Source organism: Pleurodeles waltl, chromosome 12, assembly GCF_031143425.1.
Source record: "Pleurodeles waltl isolate 20211129_DDA chromosome 12, aPleWal1.hap1.20221129, whole genome shotgun sequence".
Taxonomy (NCBI): domain Eukaryota; kingdom Metazoa; phylum Chordata; class Amphibia; order Caudata; family Salamandridae; genus Pleurodeles; species Pleurodeles waltl.
The window spans coordinates 635,780,298-635,797,484 of record NC_090451.1 but is presented as its reverse complement, the minus strand read 5'-3'; the positions used below and the strand labels follow the sequence as shown (position 1 = coordinate 635,797,484).

The 17,187-nt window shown below is 47.2% G+C and overlaps 1 protein-coding gene across 5 annotated transcripts in view; it reads right to left on the bottom strand.

Annotated features, from left to right (window-relative positions):
* LOC138268449 (mothers against decapentaplegic homolog 4-like) overlaps positions 1-17,187 on the bottom strand; it is a 430,729-nt gene that overhangs the window by 16,118 nt on the left and 397,424 nt on the right. For all 5 annotated transcript variants that reach the window (XM_069218099.1, XM_069218104.1, XM_069218102.1 and 2 more), the window contains one exon: positions 4,129-4,267. In XM_069218099.1, the coding sequence (XP_069074200.1) occupies positions 4,129-4,267 (139 nt within the window). The remainder of the gene's footprint in view (positions 1-4,128; positions 4,268-17,187) is intronic.

The following is a 17,187-nucleotide window of genomic DNA, read 5'->3' as shown; positions in this document are numbered from 1 at the left end:
CTTTTGTGCTTGTAGCGTTTTACCAACTTTGATTTCAAAATATGTTAGCCACATCAAAGGGCATGTCCATGACTCTCGACTGGTTTTCTGGCCTGAATTATGTGCTCTTTAGCCAGCCATATCTTTGCATTACAGTAGCGTTTCCCATTTGCCTAAAGGTGAATGTTGATGCATCCTTTTCTGCATCAATTAAGGAAGCAGATATGTGTTCTCCATCATTAACTGCCTTTGCTTTGTTCCAGGTCTCTTATTGCAATGTTTCCAATAGTGACACTATATCACTCCATTGTTGTCTGCAAACACTGCACTATGGCTGATGTACTGGCAAGCTTTGCTGTGTCAGCTGCCAAAACATGAACCGTTTTATCATAGACCCCTATGTACGCCCTTCCTTATCAGTCGGAGCAGTGCACAAAGAGGGGGGTTTCAAGACCTCCATTACACATCAGCAAAGACAACCAAATCCGTCCCAATCGGATTTGAAATACAAGGTGGTGCTAATAATGTGGCATTATATTTTTTCTATATCCTGGATAAATTGACAGTTGCTGGGTTCTGCACTGTGAGCAGACCCTCTTTCAGGAGATGTGTTAAAACAGGGATAGATCTAGCATTTCTTTTAGCTTTTTCTTTGAAATTAATGCGAAAGCATGTCTTTTCCACAGTGAAGTGATGAAATCATGAAAAAAGAAAGGGGGACTGGGAGATTGACTGGTCCAGTGCACGTTCTCCCAATATATAGTATGAAAATTAATGGGTGCACTGTTCCAGGAGGTGGGGGGTATTCAACCCCTCTCACAGGCACACACTCATTCGGAAGCAATAGCCCTCATGCATCATCATCAGGCTCTGCTCCACGTCAGACTGGCACTGCAATGTCTGACGGGGTCCTACATACGACCATCAAGCCATTAAGGATTTTTTTTATATCTCAGTACCAAAAATCTTAGGTGACTAAGAAACAGCTGGAGAGATACAAAATAAAAATAAAAATTGGCTCGGGTGCCTCCTCAATGAGAGAGGATATTTAATAAGTAAGCGAGGACCAGGTCTAGGTTAAAAACACAGGAAAAGTGAAGGGGAAATAATGATCCCACACTTTACATGCTGAAAGGGTAAAGGACAATGACTTCAACCGCTACAAAAAGTCAACATGTTCCGCGCCTAAAATTTGTCCAAAAAGGATCCCACGGCGCTTCATCAGGACTAGAACGATAATCTTTCTCCGGAACATCACATATATGAATACAATCGGTTCAATCAAAAAGATAGAAGGGAGTAAAAATAATTTTTACTCACTACAGGTCTGTGTTTACTAACACAAAACTACTGGTAACCCACCATGGTCAGAAGAAGAACTACTTCCAAAAAGGACAAAGTTCGAGAGCGCGGAAGGGCTATGCGTTGCAGCGGTTGACTATGACGGCGTGCTAAAATCCTGAATGATTTGTGACATATGTCCTCTTTGGAAGTAGTTCTTCTTCTGACTATGGTGGGTTACCAGTAGTTTTGTGCTAGTAAACACAGACCTGTAGTGAGTGTAGTGTATTCTTAATGGCTTGATGGTCCTATGTAGGACCCCCGTCAAACATTGCAGTGCCAGTCTGATGTGGAGCAGAGCCCGATGATGATGCATGAGGGCTATTGCTTCCGAATGAGTGTGTGCCTGTGAGAGGGGTTGAATACCCCCCACCTTCTGGAACAGTGCACCCATTAATTTTCCACAGTGAAGCCAGGAGACTAAAACAATGAGATGCTTTCTCAGCAAGTGCATGAATATTTTCTGTATCATCTGGTGCGATGCTTTCTCAGCAAGTGCATGAATATTTTCTGTATCACCTGGTGAAGAATTCCTTGGTTTAGGTTTGCGGCCTGCTTCCTCAGGAATTATAAAATCACTCCAATCTGAATCTCTGACTGGAGTCGCTAAACTGTCCTGTGGGGATGCATTTGCATCTTCATTATCGTCAACACAATGTGGAGATTTACCATCATAATTATCCTGCTGCCCCTTGATGCTCTTCTTCCAAATTTGAAACATCCCCATCTGTGTACTAGACGAGACAAAACCTTTTGGAGATGTTATTTTTTTCAGGCGTTTGATTCCAGTAGATCCAGCACCAACTCCTAAAAAAAGCAAATTTGGTGGTTGAGGTGTGGATACTACTTCTGAATATGGCCCTGGATTGGATGGGGGAGAGAGTCTCTGATAAATGTCTTCATCATGTCCGTAGACTAGTTAACATTACCTATGGTAGTCAAACCATTTGTGTTAGAGGTGGACACTATCTATACTTACTTGCTTGTTCATCTAATATTCTAGGTGAGATTTGTTTTAGTAGTTTACGAAGTGGAAAGTCAACACACTTGTATTCTTCCTCAGAATCATCATACTGGATGTTAAGATCGGAATGTTTAATAGCCTCTTGATTACTTTCTTGATCTCCCTCCCTACTTAAGAAAACATCTGTGTCATCTACATTGGCCAATTCCTGACCCTTTTCTCCTTCTGGGCCTAAAGAAGCTTCTTGAAGTAGCTTCTTTGGAGGGACCAAAGGTACTGGTGACATTAAAGTATGCAAAAGTGACCCTGCGTACTCTACTAGCAGTGGTTCTGCACATCTTTCCTCCGCCGGTGTCTTTGTGAATGGTGAAGTGCTTAGCAATAAAAAAAAATTGCTTTTGTCAACGGTGAAGGGACTGCCATAGGCGAGAATTTATTGTTTCGGTGTCATTGTTGAGAAAGCTTTCTTTGTTGCTGTCGGCTGTGATGCAGTGTTGTCAATAGATTACTCGTCTTTTCCACTTTTGTTGATGATAGATATATGTGCAATGTCTTTAGAGTATTGGTCAACAAATGAGACAGATCCTCAGTCACCGTGTGTTTTTTAACTATCCGTTCTTCAGGGACCAGATGTACGTAGATGCAATTTTGCATTTCCTAAATAACAACTCCATAGAAATCACTATTAAAGAAATTAAATGCAAAATGATATGTATCATAATACTGATTTCCTAACAGCGATTCCTACAAAGAAGGAATCGCTATTAGGAAATTGCAATTAAGAAATCCCATGTCATGTATAACAATGGGCCGTTTTGCATTTCCAAAATAGCTATTTCCTATTTTGGACATGCAAAACCATGGATGGGTTTGGGCAAAAGGCCCCCCATGATGCACTCTAAAAATAGTGGTGCACATGTAGAGCACACATATGCGCTAGGGGCATGTGTGTTCTCTAGTGCACTTTAAAAAAAGCATCTTTTGGTGCTTCTATTAAACTGCACATGGTTACCATCGACTTGGAGTCGATGGTAATTGCATTTCCTAAATTTCCAATTTGCATTTAGGAAATGCTTTGTACATCTGCATAGGAAATCGGAAATATGTAATCCCTATTTGCGATTTTCTATTTAGAAGATCGTGAATTGCAATTTCTACCAGGTAGAAATTGCAATTTGCGATTTCCTGAAGGGCTTTGTACATCTGAAAATCCCATTTAGTATTTCTTAACGGCATAAAATAGCAATTCGGACAGTTAAGAAATGCTAAATGGCTTTGTATGTCTGGCCCTTAGCTCCTTTCTTTTGGATTTGTGAGAAGTTTTATTTTTATTTATAAATCTCACTTTCCTCAGAGGAGGCAAAGGTTAGCTCTTCCCTGTCCAAAATGATTAACTAGTTGCTATTTTCTAAGATTAACTCAAGAATTCATCCATAAATTATTTTTCCAAACGCCAGATCTGGTACAGACTTGTGGCTATTCACTATTTCTTTCACTGATCTGAGAGGGAATTAGGTTTGTTAGTTTAACAGAAAATTTTTGCTATATTTGAGGCAGGACTTTACCTTTCCAAGTAAAGGGCTTAGCCGAAATGAGGAAACAATGGGAATATTGTGAAAAAGGCAAAGCTGGAATCTGAAAGATAACTGATACTGTAGTGTAACACACAGAGTGGGTTCTAAGGCAGGGTTTGATACTGAAGTGTACGAGGAAAAACCAATACTGGAATATGAGGGATCACTTGCAGTCCAGACGTGTGCCTCACTTGGAGCTGCTCAGTTTCAGTGCTGCAATACTTACTACATCTTCAACCGAGCAACACACTTCGCCCTGTCAACACTTACTCACAGCAGGGGCAATGCCCCCTACAGAGCCTGGTCCTGGGATGTTTCCAGCAACTGCTGCAGCCTGAGCTGCTGCAGCTGCCTGGGCTGTTGCTGCCTGTTGCTGCATTTGGCGATGACACTGTCGTAAGTCAAACACCTGTTTTAGGCAATACAAATGAAAAAGAGAATTGTGAGACTACAATTTATAAAATTGTCCTTATTTCACTTTTAAATAAGGCAAACATTTACCACTGCTGTTTTCAGTGTGCTCACAAGTAAAACAACAAAGGAGAGCTAGCTCACTTTATGAAGAAGAATGAAACCAAGAAACTACTGTAAACTTGTTGTCTGCAGAAGGTTGGAATGTCAAAAACAAGAGAATATAAGGTGAGATAAGGTACTGTGATTCTGAGCAGGAGAGAGGAACTATTGATAGTGTTTAGAAGAGGAGGGTGGAGACAAATACTGGGACAAGTATTGGACAAAAGAAGATGATGACAAATGTGTGATATCAAGTAAGGGGAAACGTGGAGATAATTACAGGGTTGTGGGACAGGGAGAGTGGCTTGAGGGTGTAAAAATGAACAGTGATGGTATATGTAGGAAGCTGACTCTTTTGATTGCGGATCAAAATGAGAAAAGGGACCAAGCAATCCCCAGAGGTATCACAAAGGCATAAATGACATCTCAAGTGCTCTCTTTTTGTGTAGTGTGGTTAAGCTGTTAGGCATATCAGAGGGTAGCGCTAAGCAGTTAAGGCTCACACTCATGCGGTAAGTGAGACACACTCTCAATAAAGAAATCCAACACCAATTTATAAAAATAACAAGTATTTTTATATAAACTTTAATACCAAGATCACTGGAGTCAGGTGAGACCAATCTCCTGGACTTAAGGGGGTTTTGGGGCCAGGTCCAACACCACACCAACAGGTCATCTTGGGGAGCTCTGGTGCGTCCGGGTGCAGTGGTGTGTTACGACGTTGGGTGTCCCATTCAAGTCTTTGGGACTCGGTCCGGTTACAAAGTCGCTGCGGGGATGGACTGGAAGCACAGTCCTATGGATCCACAGGTGGGCTCGACCCTTGAGGTCCTGGGGTATGTAAGGACACCATCGGTCCACTCCTCATCAGGCTGTAGGGCGCAGGTGCAGGGGTGTCTATTAGCATCAGGTCCTAGTTCCTTTAGATTGCTGGGAGGCCCGCAGAAACACTCTGCAGCCGTGGACTGGGGGTCCAGTCTGACCCAGCCAAAAAGTGGGCTCAGGTCTCACGAGTTGGGGATATGTGGGGACACCCTTGGTTCTCCTCTTCTGGGGCCGGGAGGGACAGATGCAGGGGTGTCCTAAGGTGTCGGGTTCTGCCTCTTGGTCACTTGCGGTGCAGGGGGGGGCTGCAGAAACAGACACCGTTGTAAAGTCCACAGTGGGTGAGCACAGGGTGGCCTCCTCTTCTGGAAGGCCTAGTGACCACGTTAAAGCTGTTGGCCCACTTCCACACGGGGTAGGCGGTTCGGGTGCAGTGGTGATGTCCGGCATCGGGTTTCTAGCTGTCCCGGTCCTCTCAGGGCTTTCTTGGGTGACTGTGGATGCAGGGGAGCAGCTCCTCTACTCCAAGGGAGTTCCCCCTGGAGATTGGTGAAGCACTGGCAGCTTTCCCTGTTTCTTGGAGGCTGCAGCGGCAGGATAGGTCAGTTACTCCTTGAGGGTCGGGTGCAGCAGGCAGGCCAGCAGGTTGGTGCTAAGTCAGTTGTGCTCCTAGGTTCACAGGTCCAGCAGTCTTCTTGTGCACTCCTTCTTTTGGGTCCCGCGAAGATCTTAGGATATAGTATCAGGGGGTCCCCTAAATATTTAACTTAGGGGGTGCTAAGGAGAGTGAAGAGTAGTAGCCAATGGCCTACTTACCCTTGGGGTCACTACGTCGCCTAGGAGACCACTTCCTGTGGGAAGTGGGCATCACCCCGCCCAGAGGTCCTAAATTCCACCACATGCAAGATGGTGGAATTTTCTAAGTTGTGTCCACTTCTGGCTGGTCAGCTAGGGGTGTTCCCAGTCTGGAAGTGTGACATGCCTCCTGCATAGCTAATATTCCTGTCTGCCCATATGCTAGATGGGCACTGGTGCAGAGGGATTGCCGTCTTTCTCTGAGGAAGGCCAGATCTGCATACCAAAGGTGGTGACCTTCTGTAGTAGGCTCGCCCAGTGTGTGGTGTACACCTATGGTGTTACACCTTATACTGGGTCCAGGCAACCCTTATTAGATAGTGTTACAGTGTTTAGGTAGCCAGGGCTCTCTGCTGGTAGCTGTAGTGAGCAGCCAAGACTTATCTAGGAGGAGTGTGAAGAACTTTGAATACCACGGCAGTCACACAGTAACTTTGCACATGTGAAAGGAACTACACAGTGTTGTAAGTACACACAAATATACATAGGTATGTATTAGGAAATAGCACAAAATAGCAAGGGCCCTATATGGGGACCAAACCATATACTAAAAAAGTGGAATGCGAGAATGGGTCCCCCACAAGAGCACATGGAGTAGTTAGCCAAGGGCTAATAGAGAGTGGGACCCCAAGCGGTGAGTATCTAGAAGACCCCCAGCGACCAGGAGACCAGAACTAAGTTAGCCGGTCGTCCCATAGGCTAACACGGGGACTCGTAAATGGAATATTGCAAGAACAGGACCTGGCCAGTGTAATCCAACGGTGGATTCTGGATGAAGAGGACCTGCAAAAGAAGGGGACAGAGTCCAGTCCATGCAGGATGAAGTCCAGCTGTTGAGTCTAGGAGCTGCAGAGGAGTCCCTGAAGTCACCTAGGAGCTGTACCTCGAAGGTCACCAGATTGCAGATGGGTCAGTGTTCAGGAGGACCACTAACAAGCTCCATCAAATGCAACTGGAGCTGTTGGAAATTTGCAGAGCTGAAGAGAAGAGGACCAGCAAGGTCCTGGGACCTCGACCATTGGAGGGGAGTCAGGGCTGACCCTCAGAAGACAGGAGAGCCCGCAGAAGCAGTCAGAGCCCACACAAGCAGCCCACTGGCAGCAGGCACAGTCAGTCACAGTGAGGCCCAGGCCACACGACTGAAGAGAAGTCGCTGGAGCAGCAGAGAGGAGGAGACTGTCCTTGCAGAGGTAGAGTGCTGAGGCCCAGGGCTACTTGGAGCCTGAAGATCCCACGAAGCAGGAATCAACAAGCCTTGGTTGCTGCAACAGCCGCGGTGCACAGGGGTTCTGTCTTGGAAGAAGAGGCAAGGGCACACCGTCTCCTAAGTTGGACAAAAGACAGGGAGGACCCAGAGGACCCCTCAGAACCACCACCTGTGTTGGAGAATCTTCGCAGGTCAAGAGGACAGCAGATCCCAACAGTCGGACATCATTGCCTTAGGTGCCTGCAGATGCAGGTGAGTGACTCCTTCACTCCAAGGGAGATTTCTTCTTGCTCCTTTGGTGCAGCTGAACTCTTGCCGACCCCAGAGGATGCACAGCCGTGGAAATGTTGCAAGTTGCTGAAAGGAGCCGCGGAAACAATGTTGCAAGGAGAGGTCGTCTTGGTGTTGCAGTCTTGTTTGGTTCCTGTTAAGTCCAGCAACGGTTCCGGTCGCCAAGATCAGAAGAGGTCATTCCAGAGGAGTCCTGGTGGAGTCTTGCACGCTGAATCCGGGGACCCACCCAAAAGGGAGTCCCTAAATAGCCCAAAAAGGGGCTTGTTCACTTTGAAGGTGACCACCCATCAGAGGGGATCACTGACGTCATCTGCCTAACCTGACCAGTCAGATGCTCCCGGGGCCTCTGCCCATCTTGTTTTCAAGATGGTTGAAACAAGTGGCCACCTGGAGGAGGTCTGGGCACCACCCCTAGGGTGATGATGGACAGTGGAGTGGTCACTCCCCTTTCCTTTGTGCAGTTTCGTGCCAGAGCAGGGACCGGGGGTCCTTGGACTGGTGCAAATCAGATTCTGCAAGGGGGACACCAAATGTGCCCTTCAAAGCAAATTGGTGGTGTGGAGAGGCTACCCTTCCCCAACCTTGTAACACCTATTTCCAAGGAAAAGGAGATTGCACCCCTCTCCCACAGGAAATCCTTTGTTCTGCCTTCCCCTTCTTGAGCTGTTCAAGCCACAGGAGGGCAGAATCTTGTCTGAGGGGCTGCAGCAGCGTGGGCTGCTCACAAACCCTGGAAGACAGGTAGGAGAAATACTGGATGGTCCTCTAAGGAGCCCCCATAGTGCATGGAATTATGCCACCAATACTTGCATCAGTATTGGGGTATGATTCCGACATATTTGATACCAAACATGCCTAGGTTTGGACTTAACATTATGTAGCTGGGCCATAGGCAGTGACCTATACCCAGTACATAGCTGAAATGGCTTACCCACACTTACGAAGTCCAGGGAATTGGAACTGGAGTTTGTAGGGGCACCTCTGCTCTTGTAGGTGTGCCCACACACACAGGAACCTGCACCCTTAGGGCTGGAAGGGCCTACCATAGGAGTGACTTACAGTGTCCTGGTGTAGTGGCCAGCAGTGAAAGGGCGCATGCACCTTTTCACTCAGGCTGCCAATGGCAGGCCTAAAGATAAAGTTTGCATGGGCTTTCATGGGTGGCATAATACATGCTGCAGCCCATGGGAGACCCCTGGTGTACCATTGCCCTGGGTGCCCAAGTACTATATATTAGGGACTAACAGGGGTACACCAGAATGCCAATTGTGGGGTATACAGAGTACCAAGAGAACCACATTTAGAGGAGACAGCAAAATCACTGGGGTCCTGGTTAGCAGGCTCCCAGTGAAAACAGTCTAAATACACTGACAACAGGCAAAAAGTGGGGGTAACCATGCTGAAAAGAAAGAATTTGTTACACATTCTTTGAAGCTCCTGCCTTGGAATGTGGAGAAGTGTGGCACTATGGTTAGAGCGGTAGACCCTGATGCAGAGATCTGGCCCGGGTCCAGGGTTCTATTCCCACCTCGGCGGCTCTTGGGCTCAATTCCCTTGGACCAGATAATTCTCGCCTCTGTGCCTCATCTAATTAATGGGTCCCACTCTGTAACTCTGGGCAATAGCTTGGTTAATCTCCACAACGGCCCTGACAGCGCTTGGATGCCTGGCTTCACCCTGGGGGAGCCCAGGAGTGGGTGCCTCACATGGAAAAGCCAGGAGGGGTTCCACAGCGGTATGTGTACAGCGCCTTTACAGTTTACAGTTTTTTGGAATGCCAGTCATCCTGTGGGGAGGGGTGGGTAATACCCCAGCCCGCACAGGCTTTTGTTTCTGCGGAGGCTTTCCCTCTGGGAGGCCAGACTCTTGTCTGTTTGTAGCAGGCTGGCCAGAACCGGTCAGTGAGCTCACCGGCAGTTGGTAGGTTTTTCTTAGAGGTGCCCCCGGGTGCATGTATTAATAAATCCATCTTGAAATCAGTGAGGGTTTATTAATAGGGTTTGTTTAATACTAAACAGATTTGTTTAATACCAAACATCCATAGGTTCAGGGAAGCCATCATGTAGCTGGTGAACTCGTAGTGACCGGTGTCCAGCACATGTATTTAAAATGGCTTCCCTGTACAGTTACTAAGTGTATTAGTTCACAAAGACATAGTAGGGGCATATTTGTCATGCATATATGCCCTTACTTGTAATATAATGCACCCTGCCTTAGATTTAAAGGCCTGATGTAGGGATAACTTACAGATATTACAGGCAGTCTTTTAGGGGGCATGGCACACAAGGGTGTGCCATGCTGTGTTTCCAATTTTGGGAGCACCTTGTCACGCAGCCAGCAATGGCAGTCGGCATAAGGTTGGTGCTGGGTCCCTAAGAGCGGCACAAGTATTACTGCAGCTCTGAGGGGCCCACTTCGATACCTATGCCCTATATACCCGGGGTACCATTTACTAGGGGCTTACAGGGGGCTGAAGGGCCTGGTCACTTGGGGATCAGGAGATAAGGTGTCTTGTTTTAGGGAAGGACCACTGGCACTGGGGATCTGGTTAGCAGGAACCCAGTGCACTTCAGTCGAAGTTGCATCTAAACACCGGTCAAAAATGTGTGTGTGGTGGGGGTGGGAGCAGTACTGCAACCAGAACCCAGTCCCCTACAGTATAATATAAGTAGGCAGGCACAAGTTGCAAGGTTATAGGTCAGAGGAGTAGGCAGCGGGGAAGTAAGGCAGAAATCTAAAGGCAGGGTAGATTAAGGAGGAGTTGAGCAAAGGAAAAGAACAAAGAGAGAAGGAATAGTTTATTACCTGTAACTCCAGTTCTCTCGTAGGGGTATTTCCATGATAGTCATAAGCACTGAATAGTTCCTCAGGCCTGCGGGGACCCCGGAGCAGTGTTCTGAAATGTCTTCTTAAGTGTACATGTTCGCCTTTCTTAAGGAAGGCATGCAAAGTCACTTAAGAATGTCAATGTGCAGCCTAGAGGAAAGGCTACAAAGGCCAAATTCTTCATTCTTTTTTGGTTGAAAAAAGGGTACTGTAGTATAGATATACATAAAAAGCATGTATATTCTAGAGATGATGCAGAAAAAATCTTTAACAAACCTTTTTACAACTTTATATAAGGATGAAGCAATGCAGGGCAGCGTAGCCCATAGGCTGCGATTATAGAGAGTGAAAATATAGATGTGCCTTTAAGAAGAGATAGACTTCCTGTATCCCATCATGCATAGCAAGAGGCAGTTGCCTCACTTCTTTTTTCTGTCTCCTTCTGACAGGACACTGAAGCATTGAGCTCCACCTATTTATAGGTTTTTTTGACTAAATTTCACACAAATCCATTGGATTTCATTCTCACTCAACGTCTTTCAACCAGATTGAGTGTTTTCTGTCCTTTTTTGTCAAATTCTGACAGACATTTAAGGCTTTTTTCCATCCAACATGCCTTCACTTTTTGTGCCCTAGTTGTGGCAGGAAAAAGGCTAAAACAGACCCACATCAAGTCTGTATTATTTGCCTGCCGTCTTCTCATAAACCTGATGCCTGCGACATCTGTAAAACCTTCTCCAGACGCACCCTGCGTGACAGGGAGAAAATTCGCCTTCAGGCCAAGGAGGACAGTAGATGGAGGACACAATCCACAGGCAAGACCACAGAGCGAGGTGAAGGTCAGTCTTCTACCAGGGCTCTGACTTCGTCCTCTGGAGCAGCTTCCAAATCTGCTAAGAAATGACACAGGTCCCTGACGTCGTCGAGAGCATCGACGTCGAGACAAGGAACAGCGCCGACATGCTCGCCGTCGAGAACCAGCTCGCCGTCGAGGAAGAGACATCACTCGCCGTCAAGAGCGCTATCGTCGACGAGAAGGTGCAGACATTCGCTGTCGAGGTCACCGTCGACACGACAAGGAAGGTCGACGTCGAGGGACAGTGCTCGCTGTCGGAGACGATCAACGTCATCCCACCGACGTTGAGGCAGATCGCCGTCTAGGGGCTCCCAATGGCGCGAGGAATCAACGTCGAGAGGTACGCGTCAACGTCGTACTTCGACGTCTAGAAGCTTGTCGACGTCGAGAAGGAATTCAAAGAGACCAAGGAGAGTTTACACCACTTCTGAGTCCTCGGCTTCTCTGATTCTATTGCCACCTTCTCCTCAGTCATCTCCTTTACCAGGGGAAATATTTTTTCTGCATCATCTCTAGAATATACATGTTTTTAATGTATATCTATACTACAGTACCCTTTTTTCAACCAAAAAAGAATGAACAATTTGGCCTTTGTAGCCTTTCCTCTAGGCTGCACATTGACATTCTTAAGTGACTTTGCAGGCCTTCCTCAAGAAAGGCGAACATCTACACTTAAGAAGACATTTCAGAACAGTGCTCCGGGGTCCCCGCAGGCGTGCAGAACTATTCAGTGCTTATGACTATACATGGAAATCCCCTACAAGAGAATTTTAGTTACAGTTCAAAGTATAGTCTAACTTTGTAGGTCTTTGTTTTCATACAAAATTGAAGGTCTTCTGGTAATGAGCTACAGTTAGTAGTGTCTGCTGCTTAAAAAGACTGATATGCAGACATGTATGGTCTAAAATTGATTGTAAGACGTGTTAAAATCTTTAAGTTCTGAGGTTTCTGTTTCCAGATTGGAATCAAAGTTGACTGGAATTTGCAGGTGGAGGGTTTTGAACGTGGTTCAAACAAGTACAACTTAATTCTGGGAACCAGTGCAAATCTCAAAAGATTGGGGCGATGTGATTGGGTTTTGTGGACTGCTCAGTTAAAGCTTCTGTAACATTCTCTCTGATGTATACTCGATCTGCCTGCAGATTCCCCACCATTTGAGTATCCAATATGCTAGACGCCGTGCTGATGCCATAGGGGCATCATCATGATGTCACTGGAGCCATGGGGTCTCTCTCCGAGTGAGCTCTGAGACGCGGCCCATTATATGACAAATTTAAGGCATCAACGGGCCCATAGAACACCTGGGTTGATGGTGCTGCTCTGAACCAAGTGGATGCCCACTGTACACAGCATAGACCAGAACATTTTTCCTCCGAGGGGCGTGCTGCAGCCTGCATGAGTAAACACAGCCCGCGCCTGCGAGATGGGCGACTACTTTCGTTGCTGCGGCTCGCACTAATCTGTGGATCATGGTGGGTGGCGGTTCGACTCTACCCAGGGTTGCCATCATGGAGTGGCATTGAACATTGGAGCTCTCTCCTAGGGTCGGGCTGTGATCGGCGGCAGCCTGGAGCACACGGCCAGCCCCATCGGGGCTGACCTGCCTGAAGAGGGCCTGCTGCTGAAGGGCTACTGTGGAGTGCGACAGTGGAGGCGAAAAGCACTGATAGGGCACCTCTGTGAGAGCTGAGGGAGCCCCTCGTGCCTACCAGGCAGACACATGACACAGGTGAGCCCGAGCCCTATTCCACCCAGGAAGACTGCGCCACTGCCACTAGGAAAAAGGGCCTGGGGGCATATTGGGCCTAGGCCTGCATTGAGCATATCCCTCTACCCCTGACGCAGCTGCACAGTCGCCAGCCCTATGTGGGCTGAAACTGAACATTGGAAATAGAAATGTTAGTCAGATCTCTTGACTAGGTACCTTAGTTGCAGGGCCTGGGAGGTGTATTGGACTTTTGATAGTCGCCCAGCAATATTCCTTTGTTACAGCCCTCTCCCTTCTGATCGGCCGCCCCATAAAGTGATAAACCCCGCTGCAATCTCAGATGCTTGGGTGAGTGAAAGCGTGCTGGCATGGTCATGCTGCCCTAGTTATGGAGCACTATAACTGATGACTACTGCACTGCTGCGAATATCTGTTACATGGTCTCACCCTGCCCTCCCACATGTGTAGTGGCCCCACAACTGAGCTTGTTCATTAAATTGTTCACATTGCTCACATTCCTTGCAACCAAGCTCACCCTATTTATGCACTGTATGGAGGGCGCATTCTCAAGGCCCTCCAAGGTACCAAGCATAAACAAGCATTTGCAATGCAATGGCTCTTGCATTTTCTTGAGTTAGAGCTACTGGCATTGTAAATTCATAACCAGACTTTTCTTGCCACATAAACTGGTCAACTCTGCCTCATAATTTCGTCTTTTCCAGTGGCCCTGCATAAAACTAAAGCCCTTCCATGTATGTTCTTCCTCTATCTATAACATCGCTGCTGTCTACAAAGCAAGCCAGCCAGCCAGTCATTTACACTATTTCATCTGGGTGATGCTGCCCTTTTACGAACACATGCTAATGTTTCTGCTCTGTGTTTTTGTTTTTCACGTTAAACTTTTGTCTCCACAGCAGTATTTTTTACGTTAATTTGCTGTATTTCACAGTGTTTACAAATAAAGAGTGATTCATGTCTGTAGGAAGTTGGCTCTGTATATACTATTACAAAGTAAGGAATAGTGTGCACAGAGTCCAAGGGTTCCCCTTAGAGGTAAGATAGTGCAAAATTAGATAATTCTAATGCTCCATTTTGTGGTAGTGTGGTCAAGCAATAGGTTTATCAGAGGGTAGTGTTAAGCATTTGTTGTACATACACAGGCAATAAATGAGGAACACACACTCAAAGACAGACAATTCCAGGACAATAGGTTTTTATATAGAAAAATATATTTTCTTAGTTCATTTTAAGAACCACAGGTTCAAGATTTGAAGTAAACACATAAAATGCAAGGTACTTCACACAGGTAAGTTAGTAACATTGAATAAAAGCAATATCATATACAGTCTTTGTTAAAATTGCAATAAGCTATTTTAAAAGTGGACACAGTGCAAAAATCAACAGTTCCTGGGGGAGGAAAGTAAAGATTAGTTTGTGAGGTAAGTAAGACACTTACAAGTCTCAGTTTCTGGGCATAGGCATCCCACGCTTGGGGGTTCAAGGCAACCACAAAGTTACCACACCAGCAGCTCAGAGCCGTTCAGGTGCAGAGGTCAAAGAGGTGCCCAAAACACATAGGCGCCTATGGAGAACAGGGTGCTCCGGTTGCAGTCTGCCAGCAGGTAAGTACCCACGCCCTCGGGGCAGACCAGGGGGGTTTTGTAGAGCACTGGGGGAGGGACACAAGTAGGCACACAAAACACACCCTCAGCGGCACAGGGGCGGCCGGGTGCAGTGTGCAAAGCAGGCGTTGGCTTTCAGATAGGAATCAATGGAGGGACCCGGGAGTCACTCTAGCGGTGCAGGCAGGCACGAGGGGGGGTTCTCGGGACAGCCACCACCTGGGCTAGGCAGAGGGTCGTCTGGGGGTCACTCCTGTGCTGAGGTTCGGTTCCTTCAGGTTCTGGGGGCTGCGGGTGCAGTGCTGGTTCCAGGCGTCTGGTCCCTTGTTACAGCCAGTCGCGGTCAGGGGGAGCTTCTGGATTCTCTCTGCAGGCGTCACTGTGGGGATTCAGGGGGGTCGTCTCTGGCTACTCACGGGCTCGCAGTCGCCAGGGAGTCCTCCCTGTGGTGTTTATTCTCTGGATCTCGGGCCAGGGGCATTGGGTGCAGAGTGTGAAGTCTCACGCTTCCGGCGGGAAACGTGAAGTCTTTGGAAGTTGCTTCTTTGTTGCAAAGAAGTTGCTGGTTTTGAGCAGGGCCGCTGCTCACAGGAGTTTCTTGGTCCTTTAGTCCAGGGCAGTCCTCTGAGGCTTCAGAGGTCGCTGGTCCCTGATGGATGCATCTGGTTGCAGGTTTTCGAAGTTGGAGACAGGCCGGTAGGGCTGGGGCCAAAGCAGTTGTCATCGTCCGTCTTCTCTGCAGGCTTGTAGGTCAGCAGTCCTTCTTGTTTCTTCAGGTTGCAGGAATCTGATTTCCTGGGATCTGGGGTGCCCCTAAATACTGAATTTAGGAGTGTGTTTAGGTCTGGGAGGGCAGTAGCCAATGGCTACTTTCCTTGAGGGCGGCCACACCCTCTTTGTGCCTCCTCCCTGTGGGAAGGGGGCACATTTCTAATCCTATTGGGGGAATCCTCCAAACTCAAGATGGAGGATTTCTCAAGGCAGGGGTCACCTCAGCTCAGGACACCTTAGGGGCTGTCCTGATTGGTGGGTGACTCCTCCTGTTTTTCTCATTATCTCCTCAAGCCTTGCCGCCAAAAGTGGGGGCAGTGGCCCGAGGGGCGGGCATCTCTATTAGCTGGGATGCCCTGGGGCGCTGTAACAAAAGGGGTGAGCCTTTGAGGCTCACCGCCAGGTGTTACAGTTCCTGCAGGGGGAGGTAGGAAGCACCTCCACCCAGTACAGGATTTGCTCCTGGCCACAGAGTGACAAAAGCACTCTCTCCATGTGGCCAGCAACATGTCTGGTGTGTGGCAGGCTGGCAGAAACTGGTCAGCCTATACTAGAAGTCAGATTGGCATTCAGGGGGCATCTCTAAGATGCCCTCTGGGTGCATGTTATAATAAATTGCACACTGGCATCAGTGTGCATTTATTGTGCTGAGAAGTTTGATACCAAACTTCCCAGATTTCAGTGTAGCCATTATGGAACTGTGGAGTTCGTGTTTGACAAACTCCCAGACCATATACTCTTATGGCTACCCTGCACTTACAATGTCTAAGGTTTTGCTTAGACACTGTAGGGGCATGGTGCTCGTACACATATGCCCTCACCTGTGGTATAGTGCACCCTGCCTTAGGGCTGTAAGGCCTGCTAGAGGGGTGACTTACCTATACCACAGGCAGTGTGAGGTTGGCATGGCACTCTGAGGGGAGTGCTATGTCGACTTAGTCTTTTTCTCCCCACCAGCACACACAAGCTGTGAGGCAGTGTGCATGTGCTGAGTGAGGGGTCCCCAGGGTGGCATAAGACATGCTGCAGCCATTAGAGACCTTCCCTGGCATCAGGGCCCTTGGTACCAGGGGTACCAGTTACAAGGGACTTATCTGAGTGCCAGAGCTGTGCCAATTGTGGAAGCAAAGGTACAGTTTAGGGAAAGAACACTGGTGCTGGGGCCTGGTTAGCAGTGTCCCAACACACTTTCAATCAAAACTTAACATCAGCAAAGGCAAAAAGTTAGGGGGTAACCATGCCAAGGAGGCATTTCCTTACAATGTCCTTGTTTTCAAAATGTTTACTACAACACAATAACATCTTGCTGTTTAAACTTCCAGCCTGGCAGCTTGTTTATAGTTTGGAGCGGAAGGACATTTTCACATGTTAGAGTTTGCATTTCTAATAAATTATTCTTTATTTTGCCCACAGTAAATCAGTGAAGCAGAAAAATAACTGAAGGCCCTTTAACAAAAAATGCTTGTGCCCTGCATCGGAACACAACGTCTCAAATTAAGCACTGTGAACATAATAAGTGTGCCTTCTTTAGATCCATCTGTTATTCTACACAGAAGGCTGATTTATTTTTCCTTGCTAGAACAGCCATAAGCTTTATGTTTTTAGCTTACAAGACCCACAATTGCCTTAGCTCACGAGAAACACAAAAAGTATGTTTTTTATAGGTTCAGCTGTCACTTTACACCGCACACTAATAACTGCTTCATATACGTTTACGAGTAATGAATACGAAAGCAGGCCAATTTGAAACTGCAAAGAAGCAACTTTTCCGTTGTTTGTGTTGCGCTTTCGTTTTGTTATGACTTTCCCAAGTGTCTCTTTATGTCATACTAAATGCAGCGCTGTAAGCAAG